This window comes from Lycium ferocissimum, chromosome 4, assembly GCF_029784015.1.
Source record: "Lycium ferocissimum isolate CSIRO_LF1 chromosome 4, AGI_CSIRO_Lferr_CH_V1, whole genome shotgun sequence".
NCBI lineage: Eukaryota > Viridiplantae > Streptophyta > Magnoliopsida > Solanales > Solanaceae > Lycium > Lycium ferocissimum.
Genome location: NC_081345.1, coordinates 35,892,239 through 35,910,527, shown reverse-complemented (window position 1 = coordinate 35,910,527; position 18,289 = coordinate 35,892,239). Strand labels below are relative to the sequence as shown.

At 36.1% G+C, this 18,289-nt stretch overlaps 1 protein-coding gene across 3 annotated transcripts; it reads left to right on the top strand.

Annotated features, from left to right (window-relative positions):
• The first annotated feature begins 6,547 nt into the window (after nt 1-6,547).
• Nucleotides 6,548-15,088, top strand: LOC132052605 (lysine--tRNA ligase, cytoplasmic). Of its 3 annotated transcripts, none has more exons than XM_059444216.1 (16): nt 6,548-6,789; nt 7,071-7,239; nt 7,345-7,438; nt 7,644-7,729; nt 9,357-9,466; nt 9,541-9,603; nt 9,784-9,909; nt 10,011-10,293; nt 10,411-10,507; nt 10,585-10,741; nt 11,450-11,593; nt 11,710-11,778; nt 11,889-12,032; nt 12,694-12,743; nt 14,596-14,672; nt 14,847-15,088. In XM_059444216.1, exons 1-16 carry the CDS (start codon nt 6,706-6,708, stop codon nt 14,882-14,884), a joined length of 1,791 nt encoding a protein of 596 aa, XP_059300199.1. In that variant the 5' UTR covers nt 6,548-6,705; the 3' UTR covers nt 14,885-15,088. The 3 variants fall into 3 exon arrangements, with proteins under 3 accessions (XP_059300199.1, XP_059300200.1, XP_059300201.1); XM_059444217.1 differs by having other exon boundaries at nt 14,596-14,685; XM_059444218.1 differs by lacking the exon at nt 14,596-14,672.
• Nucleotides 15,089-18,289: the final 3,201 nt, after the last annotated feature.

The window sequence follows — 18,289 nt, the reverse complement described above, 5'->3', positions numbered from 1 at the left end:
TAAAGTATACTGCTAAGTATAAGGTGACATGACATGTGTGAACCATTATATAAAATAAATAAATCCATGTTCGTCCCAAAAAATTTGATACTTCTTTTTCCAATTTCATTTTCACGGAAAAGCCTAAAATAGAAGTCTTGAGCATGCCATGACAAAAGTTGAAAGATACGTGAGTCATGGAGGTGAGATTTTTAAAATAAGAATGAAGAAATAAAATAATAAGAATAATAATAATGATAATAATAAGAATAAAAATAAAGATAAATGTGAATTCTAGGCTAAAGAGATGTGTCAACCAATCATAAAATATATGAACTACATATAGGTAATGACGAATATCACCAGATTACTGTAGAACTTGTAGGAATTATTTTGACTAATATAGATATTTATATCAATTAACGATAAATAAAGAGCCGTCTATTATATATCCTAGTAAGTTACTTAACTTAAGCTTTAATTTGATTTATGCAATTTTCCTGGAAAACTTGGAACAGAAAAACGCAAAGATCCTTTTGTACCTTAAAATAGAATTTTTTTAAAACCGATTAAAAAAAAAATTTAGTTTAGTTCTCATGGCTAAAGTGAAAATACCTTCGCGCGTTAAGAATTCTTCGGCGTATAATTCCAAACATCCGCTTCTTAATTCTCAGCTGAACAAAACCCTTACAACAACCCAACAAACCTACAATATAATCATATAATTAATAACAAATAATTGAAATATAATCATACATTCATAAGACAAATGATATTTCTATCATCATTAACAAACACAATGAAAATTGTTTATACGAGAGAGAGGGAAGCAAAGGTGAGTGCATTTGTTTTCCTATTTCTTTTATTATTTATACTACCACTACACCAGGGAGTAAACATTTCTTTAATATTGATCTTTGGATAAGTTTTAGATAAAGACATTGGAATTCTAGCACAATACATAAATTGAGGCTTTTGGGATTTAATAACCGAAAGAAAACGGCTGTTTGAGTTGGGTTCTCTCTAATGGAAGGATTACCACTACCAACGGTTATAATGAAGGAGGAAATGTGTAATTAAGATGATTAAGAGCCCGTTTGGATTGGCTTATAAGTGGTCAAACCAGCTTATAAGCTGTTTTTTGATTTTTTAGGTGTTTGGCAAACCAGCTTATAAGCTAAAAAAGTGCTTAGAATAAACCAAAAAAAATAGGTTGGGCCACCCAACTTTTTATTTTGGCTCATAAGCTGTTTTTTTATCAAACCAGCTTATAAGACACTTTTTTAAAGCTAAGCCAAACGGGATCTAAGAGGTGTAATTAATATACTAAGAGAGTGATTTTTGTCTTCTTAATACATTAGATATTAATTTTAAAATAAGAAAAAATTCAAAAAAAGATAAATAGTATTCTAGGCCATGGAGATGTGCCACATCACCTTGTTTATGCCTAGCTTTATATTGTATATAGATTTATAGCCACACAAAATATATGTGACTCATTTAGGACCACAAGTTTAAAAGTCTTCTCTTCTTTCTTAAACTCCGTGCCCAGTCAAATGGGTTCACATAAATTGAAACCGAGGGAGTATTTTTTATGGAAAATGTTTCCAAAAACATTTTTATTCCAGATTTTACATTCTTCTTGGAATTTAGAAATATCTCTAGTAATGTGATCATTTTCATTAAAACAATGATTTACTAGGGTGGGGAAAGTGGGGTAAGAACACCACATAGTCTCAAATCTGAAGGGACCTATGGAAGTGGTCAAAAGCAAAGGACAGTGGTTTGAGTGGGTTATGGGAAGATGAGTTACAGTAGTGTCAGGGTATTGGTGAATCCACTCATCATTTGCTAGGCATCTGTCAATTCACTCCATTATGAGGTCCAGCCTATTGGTGTATCTCTTATTTGACCAGGTGTATTTACTACCCTTGAATCCCAGATCAATGAGACCACACTGATTAATGTATTTCCAAAAGCTATTGGCTTTAGAGTGGTTATTAGGATTTCCCCCAAATTTTTCACTAGCCTTAAGGATCTCATTGAAGTCACCTCCTATCAACCAGCCCTCCTCAAGTGATTGGCAATATCAACTAAATTATTCCAAAGGCTAATTCTATCAGCATAAGCATTGCTAGCATAACAAGCACTGAAGAGCCAAGAGGCTTGGGTAGAGAGTACCATGACAAACACATGGATGCTTTGTTCACTAATTAAAATCTCTTCTAGCCTCAACACATCATCGTTCCACATGACCACCATTCCTCCAGAGAGACCTCTAGCTGGTGACTGGGCATGAGCATCAAATTTGAGCTCCTTAACAATGTGGTCGTGGTCAGTCATTTTGGTTTCCAACAGAACCAACATAATGGGCTTATGCAGGCCTACCATACTAGCACAGTGTCTTTTAAAATCAAGGTTATTGGCTCCCTTAGCATTCGAAATCATTATATTCATTAACAACTTCTGTGATGGACACCCTAGGGCCTGTTTCACCTTTTTCCCTTTTCTTTTCTGGGTTTGGGAGCTCTCTTCTTGGGCTTAGGAGTTCACCAAGTTCGTTAGAGTGGGATGTAGGGTGACAGTTGGGACATTTGAGTTTGCTGGTAAGGCTAGCTCTAAGTTTAATTTGACCCTGAAGAGATTTCTTAGGCACAGAGCAATAACTACTTCGCTGTAAGGCTATTTAAATTCTTCCCTTTGCAAGTGCTGAATTAGAATTGCTCTTGATGCTGGGACCCCCGTTTCTCTTACAATTTCCTCTAACTTCCTGTTGGACTCTTAGAGCCTTCCTAGGGCCTGGCTTACCTCATTTTCTAGAATTACTAGTGGGTGATCTGGAGGTAAGGTCACTAGTGGGGATGGTTGAGGAGGTGGGGTCTGAGCTGTAAGGTCCACAGAGGTAGTTGGACTCATCCATTGAGTATTCCAATTGCTGAACCGAGGTTGCAGCAGAGGAATCTCCGGGTTCACAAATGGGAAGAAAGGGAGGGATTGACACACTTGGCTCGTGATTTGGTTGAGCTTCTGGGTGTCGACACTCCTCTTTGATGGGCTCTGATGAGCTCTCATCAGTGTCAACATCCATAGTTGCGTGCCAAAGTTCATTAGGCCATGGTTGAGGCCTTAAGTTACGAGACATGAGAGGAAGGATGGATTCTGTATTATCAGCTCCAATGAAGATGTTTCTGTCGTCACTCTTAGTGGAAAAGATTAACCCATCACTGCTAGCTTTAGCAATGATTCCGGTGAAAGGGGATCAGTGATTATCTTTTGGTGTGGTAGAGGAGGTGCTAGAGGGGTTCGACATTGATGCTTTCTTCGTTCACCTCTCTCAACTTGGAAGATTTTTATTAGAAGGATTTGAGCATAGATTCTGCTTAACAGAGCTTAAAAGAAAATGTGGAGAGACACTTGGGTTCCCCAATATTTCGTTGATTGAAGAGCTCAGGGAAGCGGAAGAGTGCATTGGTCCCTGAGCAGTGTAATGATTATGCTCAGAAGAATGATCCTCATTAATATCCATATTAACACTCAAAGCGTTTTTGTTAAGATTCTCAAGCGAGTGCATAGATATGGGAGTGAAAGTATTTAATGGAACTGAGGGGGTGTGGGGTCGGGGTATTTTTCATTGAGGGGTCTGGCCCTACCCGAATTTATTAAAGAATTATTATTTATTTTTTGGTCCCCTTGTTTATTAATATTTTTTGAAAGGTTATGGGGACTTAAAAAAAGGCCCGCTATGTGGGTCTTGGGATTTTTGGTTGGATCAGAGGCCAACAAAGGGCCCGCCGAGACCTTATTCCCATTTGGGCCAATTTTTGGCTCAGTGAATTTTAGGCCTAATTGAGAAAATTGTGGGTTGGCCCAAAGTTTGGTGGAGTGAGGGAGATGTCATTGCACCGCCACCTTCTCTTTTCCCTTATTCCTTGATTCTGTCACTAGAATTTGCTTTCTCTGCTCGGAATTACGGTTAACAGGGGACTTTGCTTGTTTTTCCTTGTAATGAAATGTTTGTGAGTGTAGGAACTTACCCGATGTGGCATCAAACGATTTTACCTACACCGGAATGGTGTCTCTACGGCGCGTTGGCGCTTCGCCTTTCCTTGGGCTAGTGGTTTGACCCTTCTTTTTCCTCATGAAATCAACCGTCTCCCAGCCTGATTCTTTTGCTTCCATCTCTGTAACCGAAGCTTCATTCAAACCTGGGGTTTTTGGGCTGGGGATGGTGGTGTTGGTGCAATCTTTTTTAAGACGGCCAATCCTCCCACAACCCTTACAAAGAATCCTTCCCCTTCATATACCAGAGGTTACTGGTAAGATCCGATGGTAACCATCGTTTTCACTGGTGTTTCCAAAGAGATTTGGACACGGATTCTTGCATACCTTCCTCGTATTGCTGCAGTTATACAACTGTCAATTTTAAGCAATTTGCCAATTCGCCTGCTGACTTTTTCTAGAATAGCCTGATCGTAAAACTTTGTTGGCAACAGGGGCAAGCGGACCTAGACGTCTGCGTAGGAGATTTTAGTTTCTTCCTGTAAAAGTTTATTTCCTTACTGAGAAGAAGTGGCCCATAATGAACCATGAGCCTTCATGTAGAGCAATTATCATACTAGATTCTAAATTAAATTTGACTGTAAAAAAGTCCCAACCGAGATTGATCAGGATTAGAGGTTCCTCTAGTTGCCACATTTCTAAGAGCTTTGCTCGAAGAACTTGATGTGGTATCTTTCTACCAAACACTTTAATTATGACTGAGAATTGCCGTGGAGCATAAATCTTTTTCTTTTCTTCTTCAAATAGTACAATAGAGTCAGACTCTTCTGTTGGAGTTGTAGAAATTTCCTCGATAGAATCAAAGGTGACTTTAGAGTGATATTTTTAGGAGGATGATTCCCCTCCGGTGAATATATTTTTAAACGATCGCTTGGATGAGAGATCCTTTTCCATAGAGTCCTGTATTGGATCCAGTGATTCTAGTGGTATTTCTGGGGAGGGATTGTCTATTGGAGACGTGGGTGGGGTGGCCACGGTAGTAAAGGCCGGTTAGTGATGTTTTAGAAAGAGGTAAGAGTTTCTCTTTCTAAGGAAAGTCTACATAATTTTTTGTTAGTCAACAACTAACAGATATAAGTGCTTGAAAAAATAGCAATAACTAACAGATTTCTTGTATGATAGCTTAAATTTTGTGTGGTGTATTTGCATCAAATATTATTTTCTTATTTCAAATATTGAACTTTAATATTGTAAATTGTCACTTTAACAATCCAAATTTCATATTCCTTTTTGACATAAATGTTTCATATTTTACTTTATTTACATAGGTAACTTTACATCATTATACAATTTTAAAAGATATATTTTTATTTTTCTAAAAATATTCTTAAATTATATTTCACTATAGATTTGGTTGCTATGAATAACAAGGGTATTTTGCTTTATGCACATGAATCCTCGATTCAGTTTGTTGGTAAGACCATCATTGCTGAAGCATTTGTAATTACGGAGTCGTGAAAAAAGCAATATGCAATGGATAGAAAAAACTTGATATCTTTTCTGATGCGAAGGGTGTAGTAGACACGTTGAAGAAAAGTTTTGAAGACTAACTAGAACATAGATATAACTTGTAAAGATATTTGGAACATATCTTCATATGTGATCATGTCATGTTTGTAGTTTATACATAATTCTAGGATGTTTAATGACTGCTCATGACTTAGTAAAATATTCGATTTCTTTGATACGTGAATTTACTTAGGAAATGATGTTATCGAGTTGGATTATAAATGACGCTTTACGCTTCTTTGAGCATATCATATCCTCAGTGATTTAATAGATGAATGATTTTGATAAAATAAAAACTAAACTATTTTGTTATAGAGTTGTTTTTGGAGAATATTGGTATTTCAAGATAACACAATGTATACAAGAATTAATTGTCAATCCAAATTGGACAACAAAATTCGGTTAGAGACTAATAAGTTTTATTAGTTTAATCTAATTCCATTCCATGAAAAGAACATAAAAAGAAGGACAAACTTGCAAATATATCCAACTTTGCGATTTAGGGTAGATATACCCTCGTTAAAAAAGTGGTACATATATACCCCTTTATTACATCTTGCCTTTACACAAATGGTGCAAATATACCATTTTCGATGATAAAATTTAAAAAAAAATCATTTATCTTATTTTTAAATTTTAAAAAATGCCATATGGCTTTAAAAAAGTAAGTCTATCCATTTTTTTGGTGTACTTATTTTTTCTACCCACGTGGTAATTTTTTCTGGTGAATCGAGTCTGATTCGTTAAAAAATATATCTACATGCTTGAAAAATAAGTCTATTCATTTTCTTAGAACGAACCACACATAAGAAAAAAAATTACCTAGTGGCTTAAAAAAATACGTCTACTAGAAACAAAGGGTGGATTATTATTTTAATCTTTTAAAAGTCATGTGACATTTTTAAAATTAAAACATAAGTTAAATAATTTTAAAAAAAATTACATCAGTAAAAAAAGTGTGTTCGTGTAAAGGCCAGAGCATAAATGCTCCGCTTTTCTAACAACGGCTGTATCTGCTCCAACTCGCATACTTGAGGGTTTATTCGAACCTTTCTTTAAACCCTAGCCTCCATATATAGTCCCTTTCAGATTTACCTCTGTTTATTCAGTTTCACCTTATCGATCGTAGCTAGGGTTTTCTCTCTCGTGACAGTCAAAATGGGGAAATCAGAGAAAGCAGTAAACAAGCAAACCTCTCAGTCCCAAAAGAATGCCGCAGCCGATGATGACATGGATCCTACGGTAACTCTCGTTTCCCTTTTCTATTTCTTGTTTTGTTGTGATTTGTTATGGAAGAAGATGTTTTTTACGACAGTGTTTTACAGTAGATTTTTTGGGTGTAAAAGTAGGTTACTTATTTCCAGTATAAAAAGTTGTCAATAATGTTTAAAGTGTTAAATTGATAAAGAGTTGGGAGAACAGTCAATTTTTGGGGATATTTTCATAATTTAAGGTGAGAATTAGCAAACTTTATCAGAATCCCAATATTTATTTGTTTTGGGTTTGGTTTGTCTGTGTTGTAGCAATACTTTGAAAATAGGCTGAAAGTGCTTGCGGCCGAGAAGGCCAGTGGGCACAACACTTACCCGCACAAATTCTGTGGGGCTAACCATTTGTCTGTCCCTGAATATGTCTCTAAATACGGAGTTTTAGAGAGCGGAGTTCATTCCGAAGATGAAGTGTCCTTGACTGGTAAATTTAACAGCATTTTGAGCTTACTTTGTTGATCAGTTTTTTTAACAGTATTTTGCTTTTAAAAAGAAAAACTTGCATCGATAATTGTTGTTTTTTGTGTAGGAAGGATAATGAACAAACGTGCGTCTTCTGCAAAGCTGCTTTTCTATGATTTACATGGTGAAGGTGCCAAGGTTCAAGTTATGACAAGTGCGAGGTGATTATATTACTCTTTCCTTTTTTCGTTGTTTTCTGAGTTTAATTTATGCCAAGAGTAGGTGGATGAGATGACCAAAAGGTTTCATATAGAAGAATCTTTAAGCTCGTGTACTAAGTTTCGTATAGACTTGTGTTTTCTGAATTCTTAAGTGATTAAGTTTGCTCTTATCACTGAGAAGTATTGCGTCCTGATGTATGTGCAGAGATTCTGTGTTGAATGAAGAGGACTTTGTTAAATTTCATTCTGGTGTGAAGCGTGGAGATATTGTCGGAATTACTGGATGTCCAGGTATGAGATTCTTATTTCCTGCAAATTTATGGCAGATGTTCCTTGTGGTAGTGTTGGTCTTGGTGGTAAAAAACAACGTACTTAAACACCATTGATTAATGTAAGGGAAAGGGACTGAAAACAAAATGTGTTAATGTGTCTGTATTTTGTTGATTGGTGTAATGTGGCAGGTTGAATGGTTAAGATTTGCATGTGATGTTATGGTCATATCTAATACCATAACAGCTACTCAGTTATCCAAATAAAAGATACAATTGTTTTTTCATGTCTTTACTAGCATTAAATTGCATTTACCTGACCCTTTCCCTCCACACCACTTACGACACAGATGCTAAAGAATCTGTCGAGTTGTTATGGCAATCAGCATTGTAGAAGTTGCAATAAAATGTTGTAAAACTAGGTGAATATAAAAAGATCCTGTGACCTTCACAATATTTATCTTGTTCTGTAGGGGCTCAAGTTAGACTATGCAGTTGTAGCAGCTTGCTTCAGCTGAAGTCATGGCTTGGTTCCCTTTTTTGGGGCTTCTGGTTTTTTTTTTTTTTTTTGGGGGGGGGGGGGGTAAGTAGTTCGTCGCTTGGTCCTTCTCTGAAACTTTGATTTCAATTTAAATTTAATCAACATTGTTTTTTCCAGACCACTTTGAAAGAGGAGGTCGATAACGTGTTAGAGATGGGGCCACAGTTAATTATCTTTTCATATTTGATTTTCGAGAAGTTAAATCTGGAGGGTTATTTGGTACAGAAAGAGCATTAGTGAGAAAGCAGAAAGGTTTTGGGAAATGGACAACAAATAGAGTAACATAAGATTCTTTTTGATGAACAAGAATCTTATGTTACAGAGGATACACGAGTTTCAACGTGTAATAGAAAGGGAGAGGAATGATATAATGTTGAAAATTGGTACAAAGGGAGGTCGAGAGAATAGATACGTGCCTTTGTACGGAGAAACGAAAATAATAGACACTTATCCCATTAATTTTATTGGACCATGATTACCACAGCTGACCTTTGTCAAGCTCTCTCCTAAAGGAGTAGTGTTATTCATGTCAGTGTTGTCAAAGGCGCGCTTAAGCCCTGAAGTGAGGCTCAAAGCATGTTGAGCGCTTCGCCTCGCTTTATGTGCGCTTCAGTGTCATCATCAAGACTCTAAGACATACTTTTCCTTGCCAATGAGCCTCTCTTGAAAACGTGACACTCGATAATTGATATTTCACTTTATCGTAATTTCTTTGTCCATATATTTGTTATTCATGCTTATTAGTAGGAGGCTTTGACTAAACATATATATATATTTGTACTTTTGCACCATTGCGCCTTTTTTCATTAAAGCCCACACTTTATTTGCGCTTTGCGCTTAAAGCCCCAGGCTGACCTTAGAGCTTTTTTGCGCTTTTCGCTTTTGATAACACTGATTCATGTCGAATAAAACATTTTGTTGTGTTTGTGTGCCTTTAGCTTCTGGGATTTGCCATAGTTTCTGACTTCAAATATTATTGTCTGCACTGTAATTGCTAGGAATATCTATCTTGACATGGTGCAGTTTATGCAAAGATCTCAGGAGATGATAATAATGATGTTTTGGTTTGGTAACATATTCTTCTAATTCTTCCTTCCTCATTCATCAGGAAAGAGTAAAAGAGGCGAGCTTAGTATTTTTCCCAAAACATTTGTAGTGTTATCTCATTGTCTTCATATGATGCCACGGCAGAAAGGTGCCCAGACGGAGACAACTAAGGTTAGTGAATTTTGTTTTGCATTGTGTCTAAGACCAGTCCCAGCTTAATTGAACTACATCTAATTGTGCTGCAGAAAACTGAAGAATGGGTCCCAGGAAGTGGCCGCAATCCAGATACATATGTGTTGAAAGACCAGGTATCTTATGCCTCTAATTTTTTTTTTTTTTTTTAGAAAGTTTTTTTTCTATTGCCTTGCTTTCTTCCTATTTCCTTCTAAAAGATTTTATGCCTCTGCTGTGTTCTAACTTACACCATTTCAAAAAAAAAAGAAATGCCTCTGACGTGTTCTTGTGGTTGATTTATTCTTTATGTCCAGGAAACACGATATAGACAGCGATATTTGGATTTGATGCTGAATGTAGAGGTTCGCCACATATTTAAGACCCGTGCAAAGATCATAAGTTATATTCGGAGCTTTCTTGATAATCGTGACTTCTTAGAGGTCAGTGTTGATGAAGCTGTTTTGTTTTGCCTTTTGTTAATTTGAGATTATGAGCTTAGCTTGAATAAAACCAGTATAATATATAATTGTATGTGTCACAGGTAGAGACCCCCATGATGAACATGATTGCTGGTGGAGCAGCTGCACGTCCATTTGTGACCCACCACAATGATTTGAATATGAGGCTCTTCATGCGTATTGCTCCAGAACTATATCTTAAAGAGTTAGTTGTTGGTGGATTGGATCGTGTCTATGAAATTGGGAAACAATTCAGAAACGAGGGAATTGACTTGACGCACAATCCTGAATTCACCACTTGCGAGTTTTATATGGCATATGCGGATTACAATGACTTGATGGATCTAACTGAAAAGATGCTAAGTGGTCAGTACCAAAAATTTGGGATCCGAAATGTTGTAGTGGAAGATTATGTATATTTGATCTTTTCATGATATTTATTCTTTTACTTTGTAGTTTATCTCACTGACTGTGCATGAACAGGGATGGTGAAGGAACTTACAGGTGGCTATATAATCAAGTATCATGCTAAGGGGCTGGAAAGTGACCCAATTGAGATTGACTTCACTCCTCCATTCAGGTTTGGAAGCTCTTCTGGTATGTAATGTTCTGTTTTTGTTTACACGGCACTAAGATACTATGCTGTGGCGTCTGCAGAAGGATTGATATGATAGAGGAATTGGAGAAGGTGGCAAACTTAAATATACCCAAGGATCTCTCAAGTGATGAAACCAACAAATACCTCATAGATGCCTGTGCAAAGTTTGAGATCAGATGCCCTCCACCGCAAACAACAGCTAGATTACTTGATAAAGTAAACTTTTTCTTTCAGATCTCTTCCCAATAGCCAATTTTTACTGGTGCAATCTAGAAACTCGCTCTTCACTGCTGGTCCGCTTTCTTTTGTATTGTCTTGTATTAATTCTCTCTAGTGCGAATTTAAATGCTTGAGAATCTCTCAGTTTATGGGCTTTGTGAATGAAGGAAAGGGGCTGTAATGGATGTGGACATCCACTTCTGTTCTTTCCATGAGCACCTCTACGTGAGGCAGCAAAAGGCTGCTGTAAAGGAAAAGATATGGGTGTGAGAAAAACTTGAGGCAAAAGGCAAATGTGAGAAAATAAAGAGGAAAGAAGTAACTTTTGAGAAAAGTGTGAATCAGTTTGCTGTATGTCTGCCTTTCTGCCTGTAACATTATAAATGTTTAATGCTATGTCCCATTTCTGCATTTATTGGTGATACCTCTTAAAAAACATGTATTTAGTCTGCTCTTTGGCATGTAACTTTGAGAAAAGTGTGAATCAGTTTGCTGTATGTCTGCTTTTCTGCCTGTAACATTTTGTAATGTTTAATGCTATGCCCCATTTCTGCATTTAATGGTGATACCTCTTAAAAAACATGTATTTATGGGAGTCGGTGTTCGCATTCTTTTGGCACTATTGGTGCTATTATTACCAGTTTTTTCACCTAAGAAGCTTTATGACGTTGCTACTAATTCTCCTTCATTTTTGTGTGAATTCAGCTTGTGGGGCACTTTCTGGAGGAGACATGTGTTAACCCTACTTTTATTATCAACCATCCAGAGATAATGAGTCCTTTGGCAAAGTGGCACAGATCGAAACCAGGCCTGACAGAACGTTTTGAATTGTTTATAAACAAGCATGAAGTATGCATTCTGTCAAGTCTTTCAAACCGTTGTTACCACTCCCAATACAAGCTGTAATATCCTTCTCTGTTAAATAATTTTTTTGATCAGTTTTTCTCTGTTACAAAACTCGACAGCTTGCCAATGCATACACTGAATTGAATGACCCTGTTGTCCAACGCCAGCGTTTTGCTGATCAACTCAAGGTATCTGTGGGAAGTGTGTTTCCTGATTTGGTGGTTGTTTTGTGTTCATCTTATTGTATCATTTCAGTTACGCGCAACTACTTATTTTAGCATAATTAATGTCAATTCAGGACCGACAATCAGGTGACGATGAAGCTATGGCACTGGATGAGAACTTTTGCACAGCTCTTGAATATGGATTACCTCCTACTGGTGGTTGGGGATTGGGTATTGACCGACTTGCAATGTTGTTGACAGATTCACAAAACATCAAGGTTTGTGCCTTAAGTTGATTCCTTTGTTAGTAAGAAATGACCCGTTAGTTCCAATCTATTTAGAAATGTTACATTGACTGAGGGAATGTTCTGTTGTCATCCTGTATTTTCTTCATCAATCCTCATCTCATGAGATAGCTTTTGAGGTTAAGTTAAGCCCAAGATCCATTTTCTTAACATGGTATCAGAGTCTGAGCTAAACTCATCCATGTTCTTGGTTTATCCAATATTGGGCCGTTATGTTATATTGTCCACGTTTCAGATGTCCTACCCCTTGGCATGTGGGATGATTGCTTAAAATCCAAATGTATTTTTTCATTATACAATTTTAGGCAACTCTCACCTCATGATCTAGCTTTTGAGGTTTAGTTAAGCTCAAGTTAGATTGACGCCAAGGTTCTTTATATCTAAATACGATGAAATGGCCATTTAGTTCCAATCATTTCCTCTGTTTTTCTGTCTCACATCCATTTCTAAATGGGTGGAGGGCGTTCGGGGAAGAGGCTACAAAGGCTGGTCTTTTACCAACTTAGTGTTGTCTCTGCATTTTCCCTCAACCCTCCTTTTCTTGTTGCTTCCTTTGAAAAAGCTAGTGTTTCGTATCATTTAAGTTAGATACTGAAATCTTTTCTTCTTTCCCTTGTTATAATTTTTTCTACAGGAAGTTCTACTCTTTCCAGCCATGAAGCCACAGGATGAGCCCAAGGATAGGTAAAGTATTTCCTCCTTTCTTTCCTTTGAATGATATATGCAGGCATTAGTGTTTGATATCAGATGGTTAGGACTAAGATACGTCTTGGATTGTGCCTGACAGCTAGCTGACTGATTTAGTTGTCCCGAAAAAAGGGAAAAAACTAGCAAAATTATTTATCTCCAATTCAATATCTTTCTGCTTGGCTGGTAGAGTTACCTCGTACCTATACTGATGGATGTATAAATAATATCCATTTAATGAAATATTAACTAGGTAGTGGCTTTGGGTGACCGACATTTGAGGAATCTTTTTGAAAACAATCTACTAGGTTGTTCTTCAGTGGGTTTTTGTGGGGTGGGAGCTAATCCGGGGGTCTGGTTAACTGTAGGAAAAGAGTATATTTGCTTGTAAATTTAATTTATGATTTTATGTTTGAGCTAAAGATTTAGCTTCTAGTGAGACATATATTTGGAATTCTCAATAAAGATGTTTTTTAGTATTACATTGTGTGAAGTTGAATCTTTATTTGGTGGAATAATATTTAGAACTAAGGGTGTGTTCGGTGTGGAGGAAAATATTTTCCAATTTTTTCGTGTTCGTTTGATCAAAATTTTTGGAAAATATTTTCTTTAGGAAACCAAGTTCCTTAAAAATGGAGAAATGACTTTCCTAATCAAAGTAAGTAAAACAAGTCAAACCAAAACCCCCAAAAAAAAAAAAAAAAAAAAAAAAAGCTAAAAGAAAATTTCTAAAAAGCTTTGAAACGTTTTTTTATTGGTTTTCTACGACAAACCCCCCTTATTGGTGGGTGGGAGGGTTGGATGGAGCGTTGGTGTTGGGTGGCTGGTGGTGTGGCGTAGGGCTGAGTGAAGTCGAAATGGTGGTGGTTGGGTAGGGGTGGGATTTGGTTTTGGAGGGGTGGGATGGGTGTGGTATGGGGTGGTAGGGTTGGCATGGGGGTTGGGTGGGTATTTTTCAAAAAATGTTTTCTACCAACCAACCGAGCATGAGAAAATAAGTAAGAAATTTACTTATTTTTCACTACCCAACCGAACATTAGAATAAGTAGAAATTCACTTATTTTCCAAGAACACATTTTCTAGGAAACCATTTTCCTCCATACCGAACACACCCGAAGAGAAGAATGAGTGATGCTAGAAGTTCTTAAAATCCCCGGGTGACTTCTCTGAAGCTGCTTCGCGAGTTGAATTGTGAGAAGTAGCACATGTTTTAGAAGCTTGAAGATATATCCTTAAAAGAGTGGGTTATAAATGATATTGCATTGTTTAGTGGCAAAGATTGTGGGGGAATTTTTACGTCTTTTACATGGAATAAATTGGATAACGCCCAGAACTGTGGTTGGGTGCTTGCTTGGCATGAATGAGAACTGTAGAAGAAAGCCTATAAAACCTTTTTTTGATAACCGAGAAATCCCAGAGGGCCAGTATGCACAGTTCAAAATACCATTCGGTGCTTGCAGCACGATTCAAGCTACAAATTATTTCCTTGTATGATCGTGGATAATTAGGAAAGAACACAACTGGTGGTGTTATGCAGGGTTTGCTTTTTCAAGACGTAATCCGAAGTTGGCTGGCTGTGTAGGAAAGTCGAAAATCCAAAGACTTTCGTGGTGGAAAGTCGAAAATGTAGGAACTTTTGACGGATTTCACAGGGTTTTTAAAGTCTTTGTTGCGCCTTTGTGGAAAAGGATATAGTGTCGTAAAACAGATACTACAAGAATGAAGTGTTCCATAAAGAGGCTTGTTGCAATTCTGAGACAGATTTCATGGCCTTTTTTTTTTTTTTTTGGCCCATTCAGCTATTTAAAAAAATGCTCTTTACACTTTACATTTTCTTTTCTCCATCCAGCAATAAAAAGCCTGAGGAATCTGCCAAGCCTCAAGATGGACAAGCCAAACCTCAGGATGGACTTACTACAATGCAAGGTAGATAGATCTGGTAGATATGCCCAACTTATTTTTTATTTTCTTCTACTGTCTAGTCCGGGGAAAAGCATTTTCGTCATTTTTGCCTCTGCATGTAGACATAGCCTAGTTTTTCAGTAATGTGTGCGTCTTTAGGAGTGAACTACCTACTAACTTGTTTGTGCATTGCTACAGATGTGGAAAAGCAGTTGTCTGACCTCACAACGAAGTGAAGATCATAGATATTCTACGTTGAGTTCCTGCTGCTCCTGGAGTGGTAGATTTTTGAGCTCTCTTTTGATGATATGATTGTCTATTGTTACGACAAATGCTATCCTTAATTTGTTAGTATTGGAAACTTTACTCATATACCAATGGATATGGTTGTATTAGTCAAATACTTTTAGATGTATTCGTTTATACTCCCTATTGTTTCATGTCTTTTTCTTATTCCATTTATGCTTTGCTTATATTAACTCACACAACACTCCCTAGTGTTCTGTTCTTAATTCGGTCACGTTCTTTTAAGTTTATAGCCATATGGATCTGAATAGAGCGCTAAATATAACACGGCGAAGATACCAGTAGAGATAATTGGAAAGACAGTGAAAAGACTTTTATCTAATCCTTGAACAGAACTTAAGGAAAAGAACAAATTTCCGTACTTCAGATATGAATGGTTCCTAAAGCTCTTTGCTTCAATGTATTTCAGAATTCACAAGCTAAAAATAAATTGTAACACATGAATAGCTAAATCCAATATGACTAAGAGCCCGTTTGGATTGGCTTATAAGCTGTTGAAAACAGCTTATAAGCTATTTTTAGCTTTTTTGAGTGTTTGGCTTGCCAACTTAAAGCTATTTTGTGCTTAAAATAAGTCCAAAAAAATAATTGGGCCCGTTTATTAAACTATCTAAAGCAATTTATAAGTTAAAACGACATAAGCCAAAAAAATAAGTTGGGATAGTTTTTTTTTGACTTATAAGTTGCTTTTTTTAACCCTATCCAAACAGGCCCTAAATCGCGCATAATTCTACATAAACTACATACTCTTATAATTAATCCATGTATTACTAATACCCACATAATTTTAACCAGTTACCACACCGCCTCGGATTGAATTGAAATGGATCATTGAAATTTTAAGTACAAATATAAGAGTTCAACTCCAATCTATTACAAATACTCCAAACTAGCCAAATTTTAAAAACTTTAGACCGCTCCTCCTTACTTAGACTATTGCCTCTGAGGTTTCGTACTACCAAAAATCAAACTTACAGATCTTTGAGTATAAACTTTAGGTGTTGGCTATTCAAACTTCTTACCCGAGGTTGAAGATGGATTAGACAGATAAATTTCAAATAATTTATAAAGGTCGATTATATTTTAAATAGCGGTCCTAACAATTTCTCTTTGGATACTTCGTCTGAAAATGTAGATAGATGTCCAAAACTTGAGAAAATATCACTCCTTATCAACAAAGTAGTAGATGTATTACACATGTACAAGAGCAAAATTATAGACATGGACCATTTTAATTGATACCCTTTTAAATTTTCTTTTACCTACTTGTTTATGCACTTAATAATATTTTAAAACTCAACGTATTTGTATGTTTTAGGACTCTTTCAACTTCTTATTTTTATTTTATACACCAAAAATGTTTAAAAGTAAAAAAAATATGATTGGATATTCGAATTCTAAAATTAAACTTCATCGTTCATATATGAAGCACAGAGTGAAAATCATTTTCATCCCCTAAGTTTAGCTTAAAAATTAAACACACCCCCCAGGTTTGAACAATTGACATTTTCATCCCCATCTCAACTTCCGGCCATTGACCGGTAAGTTAACCGATAGTTGACCGGTCATTAAGGGCTAAAATGTAATTTACTAATATTTGAATTTAATAAATGCCCTTAATTAATCATATACATTCTTTTCATAATTATCATTTCTAGTTCATGAGCTCACGTTGACTAATGTTATTTGTAGCCTTTGGTCATGAATAATGTTTTTTTTTTTCGGAATATTTTTTTCAAAATTTTTTCAAATCAGTGTTTGGTCATAAAGTAATCCATTTTTGCCAAATCCAATTTGAAGAAATGATAATTATGAAAAAAAAATGGACATGATTAATTAAGGGCATTTATTAAATTCAAATATTAGTAAATTACATTTTAGCCCTTTTTATGACCGGTCAATTATCGATCAATGGCCGGAAGTTGAGATGGGGATCAAAATGTCAATTGTTCAAACTTGGGGGATGTGTTTGATTCTTAAGGAGTATTATAAAAATTATCCAAACTTTACTGTAGGTAAAAGGTTATTAGCACACTAGTGAGGATAACCAGTGCTGCGCACAGGCCTAATATTATTATGCTAAGTATTGATTGCATTGTAACTTTGAACTCTTGTTTTATATATTGAAATTGGTGGATAATTTTTTTATGAATTTTAGATATAAAATAAGCTTTATTAGTGCATTAATAATGTACTATTATATTTGATTTTTAATAATGTACTATTATATTTGATTTTTAATACCAAGAAATACTGGTTCCAGCTATTAACATCAAATATATTGTATTAAATATTTTACAATTTTGAATGATAATTGTTTTGCATTTGTAGATTATGTGTTAGTTGATTAATTTATGTGTTGTTAGTTGATTAATTAGTTACGTCATTATTTTTATATGTCAATTGTTAATCTTGAAATTTTGTTTAAAAATAATTAAGTGAAAGCACCAAGTTGAAGAATTGAAGAGTTTTCTGTGTATAAAATTAAAGAGAGAGAAAGAGTAATAGTTAGTCAATGAAAAATATAACAGATAGAAGGAAAAGATGAAGGGTGTGTTCGGTATGGAGGAAAATGTTTTTCAATTTTCTTATGTTTGTTTAGTTAAAAAGTTTGAAAAATATTTTCTTTGGAAAAACAAGTTCCTCAAAAATTGGAAAAATGGCTTTCCTAATAAAAGTAGGGAAAACAAGTTCACAAGTGCATTCCACCAACCACCCTACCACCACCCAACCCACCCCCAACCACCAAATCCCGACCACTCCGCCCCCACCCCCCCAAAAAATTAATTTTGTTTTAAAAAATAGTTTGGATTTTTCTTTTTTGCACCACCTATCCACCAACTACCAAAGCCCAAACACTCCTGCAACCCATGCACCACACAATCCCCGGCCAACCCAACCCCCGACCACTAAAGCCGAACTACTCTCGCAACCCATGCACCACCCACCCCCAACAATCCAAACCCCAACCACTCCCGCAACCCATGCACCACCCGCCCCCACCACCACCCCATGACTCCAATTTTTTTGTTTTCTTTTTTAACCCCACCTATCCACGCGACCGCCTTCACCCTACCCCTTCCAAAAAAATTGATTTTTTTCTTAAAGTTTTGAAATTTTTTATTTTTTGATTCTCTACACCCACCCCCACATGCACCCCCTACCCCCTCCCGAATTTTCTACTTCCTATTTTATCTTTATTAAAAAAATTATAAAAATTGAAAGTTTGCGTGGTTAAAAATTAAATTTTTTGGAGGGGTCGGTGGGGTGGGGGGGGGAGGGATCGGGGTGGTGTAAAAATTCAAAAAAAAAAAAAAAGAAAGTAACTTTTAAAA

Coding starts and splice junctions, on each gene's coding strand:
- LOC132052605 (XM_059444216.1), top strand. CDS start 6,706: ATGGGGAAATCAGAGAAAGCAGTAAACAAGCAAACCTCTCAGTCCCAA. Junction 10,742..11,449: donor CAGCTAGATTACTTGATAAA/GTAAACTTTTTC, acceptor GTGTGAATTCAG/CTTGTGGGGCACTTTCTGGA. Junction 11,779..11,888: donor GTTTTGCTGATCAACTCAAG/GTATCTGTGGGA, acceptor ATGTCAATTCAG/GACCGACAATCAGGTGACGA.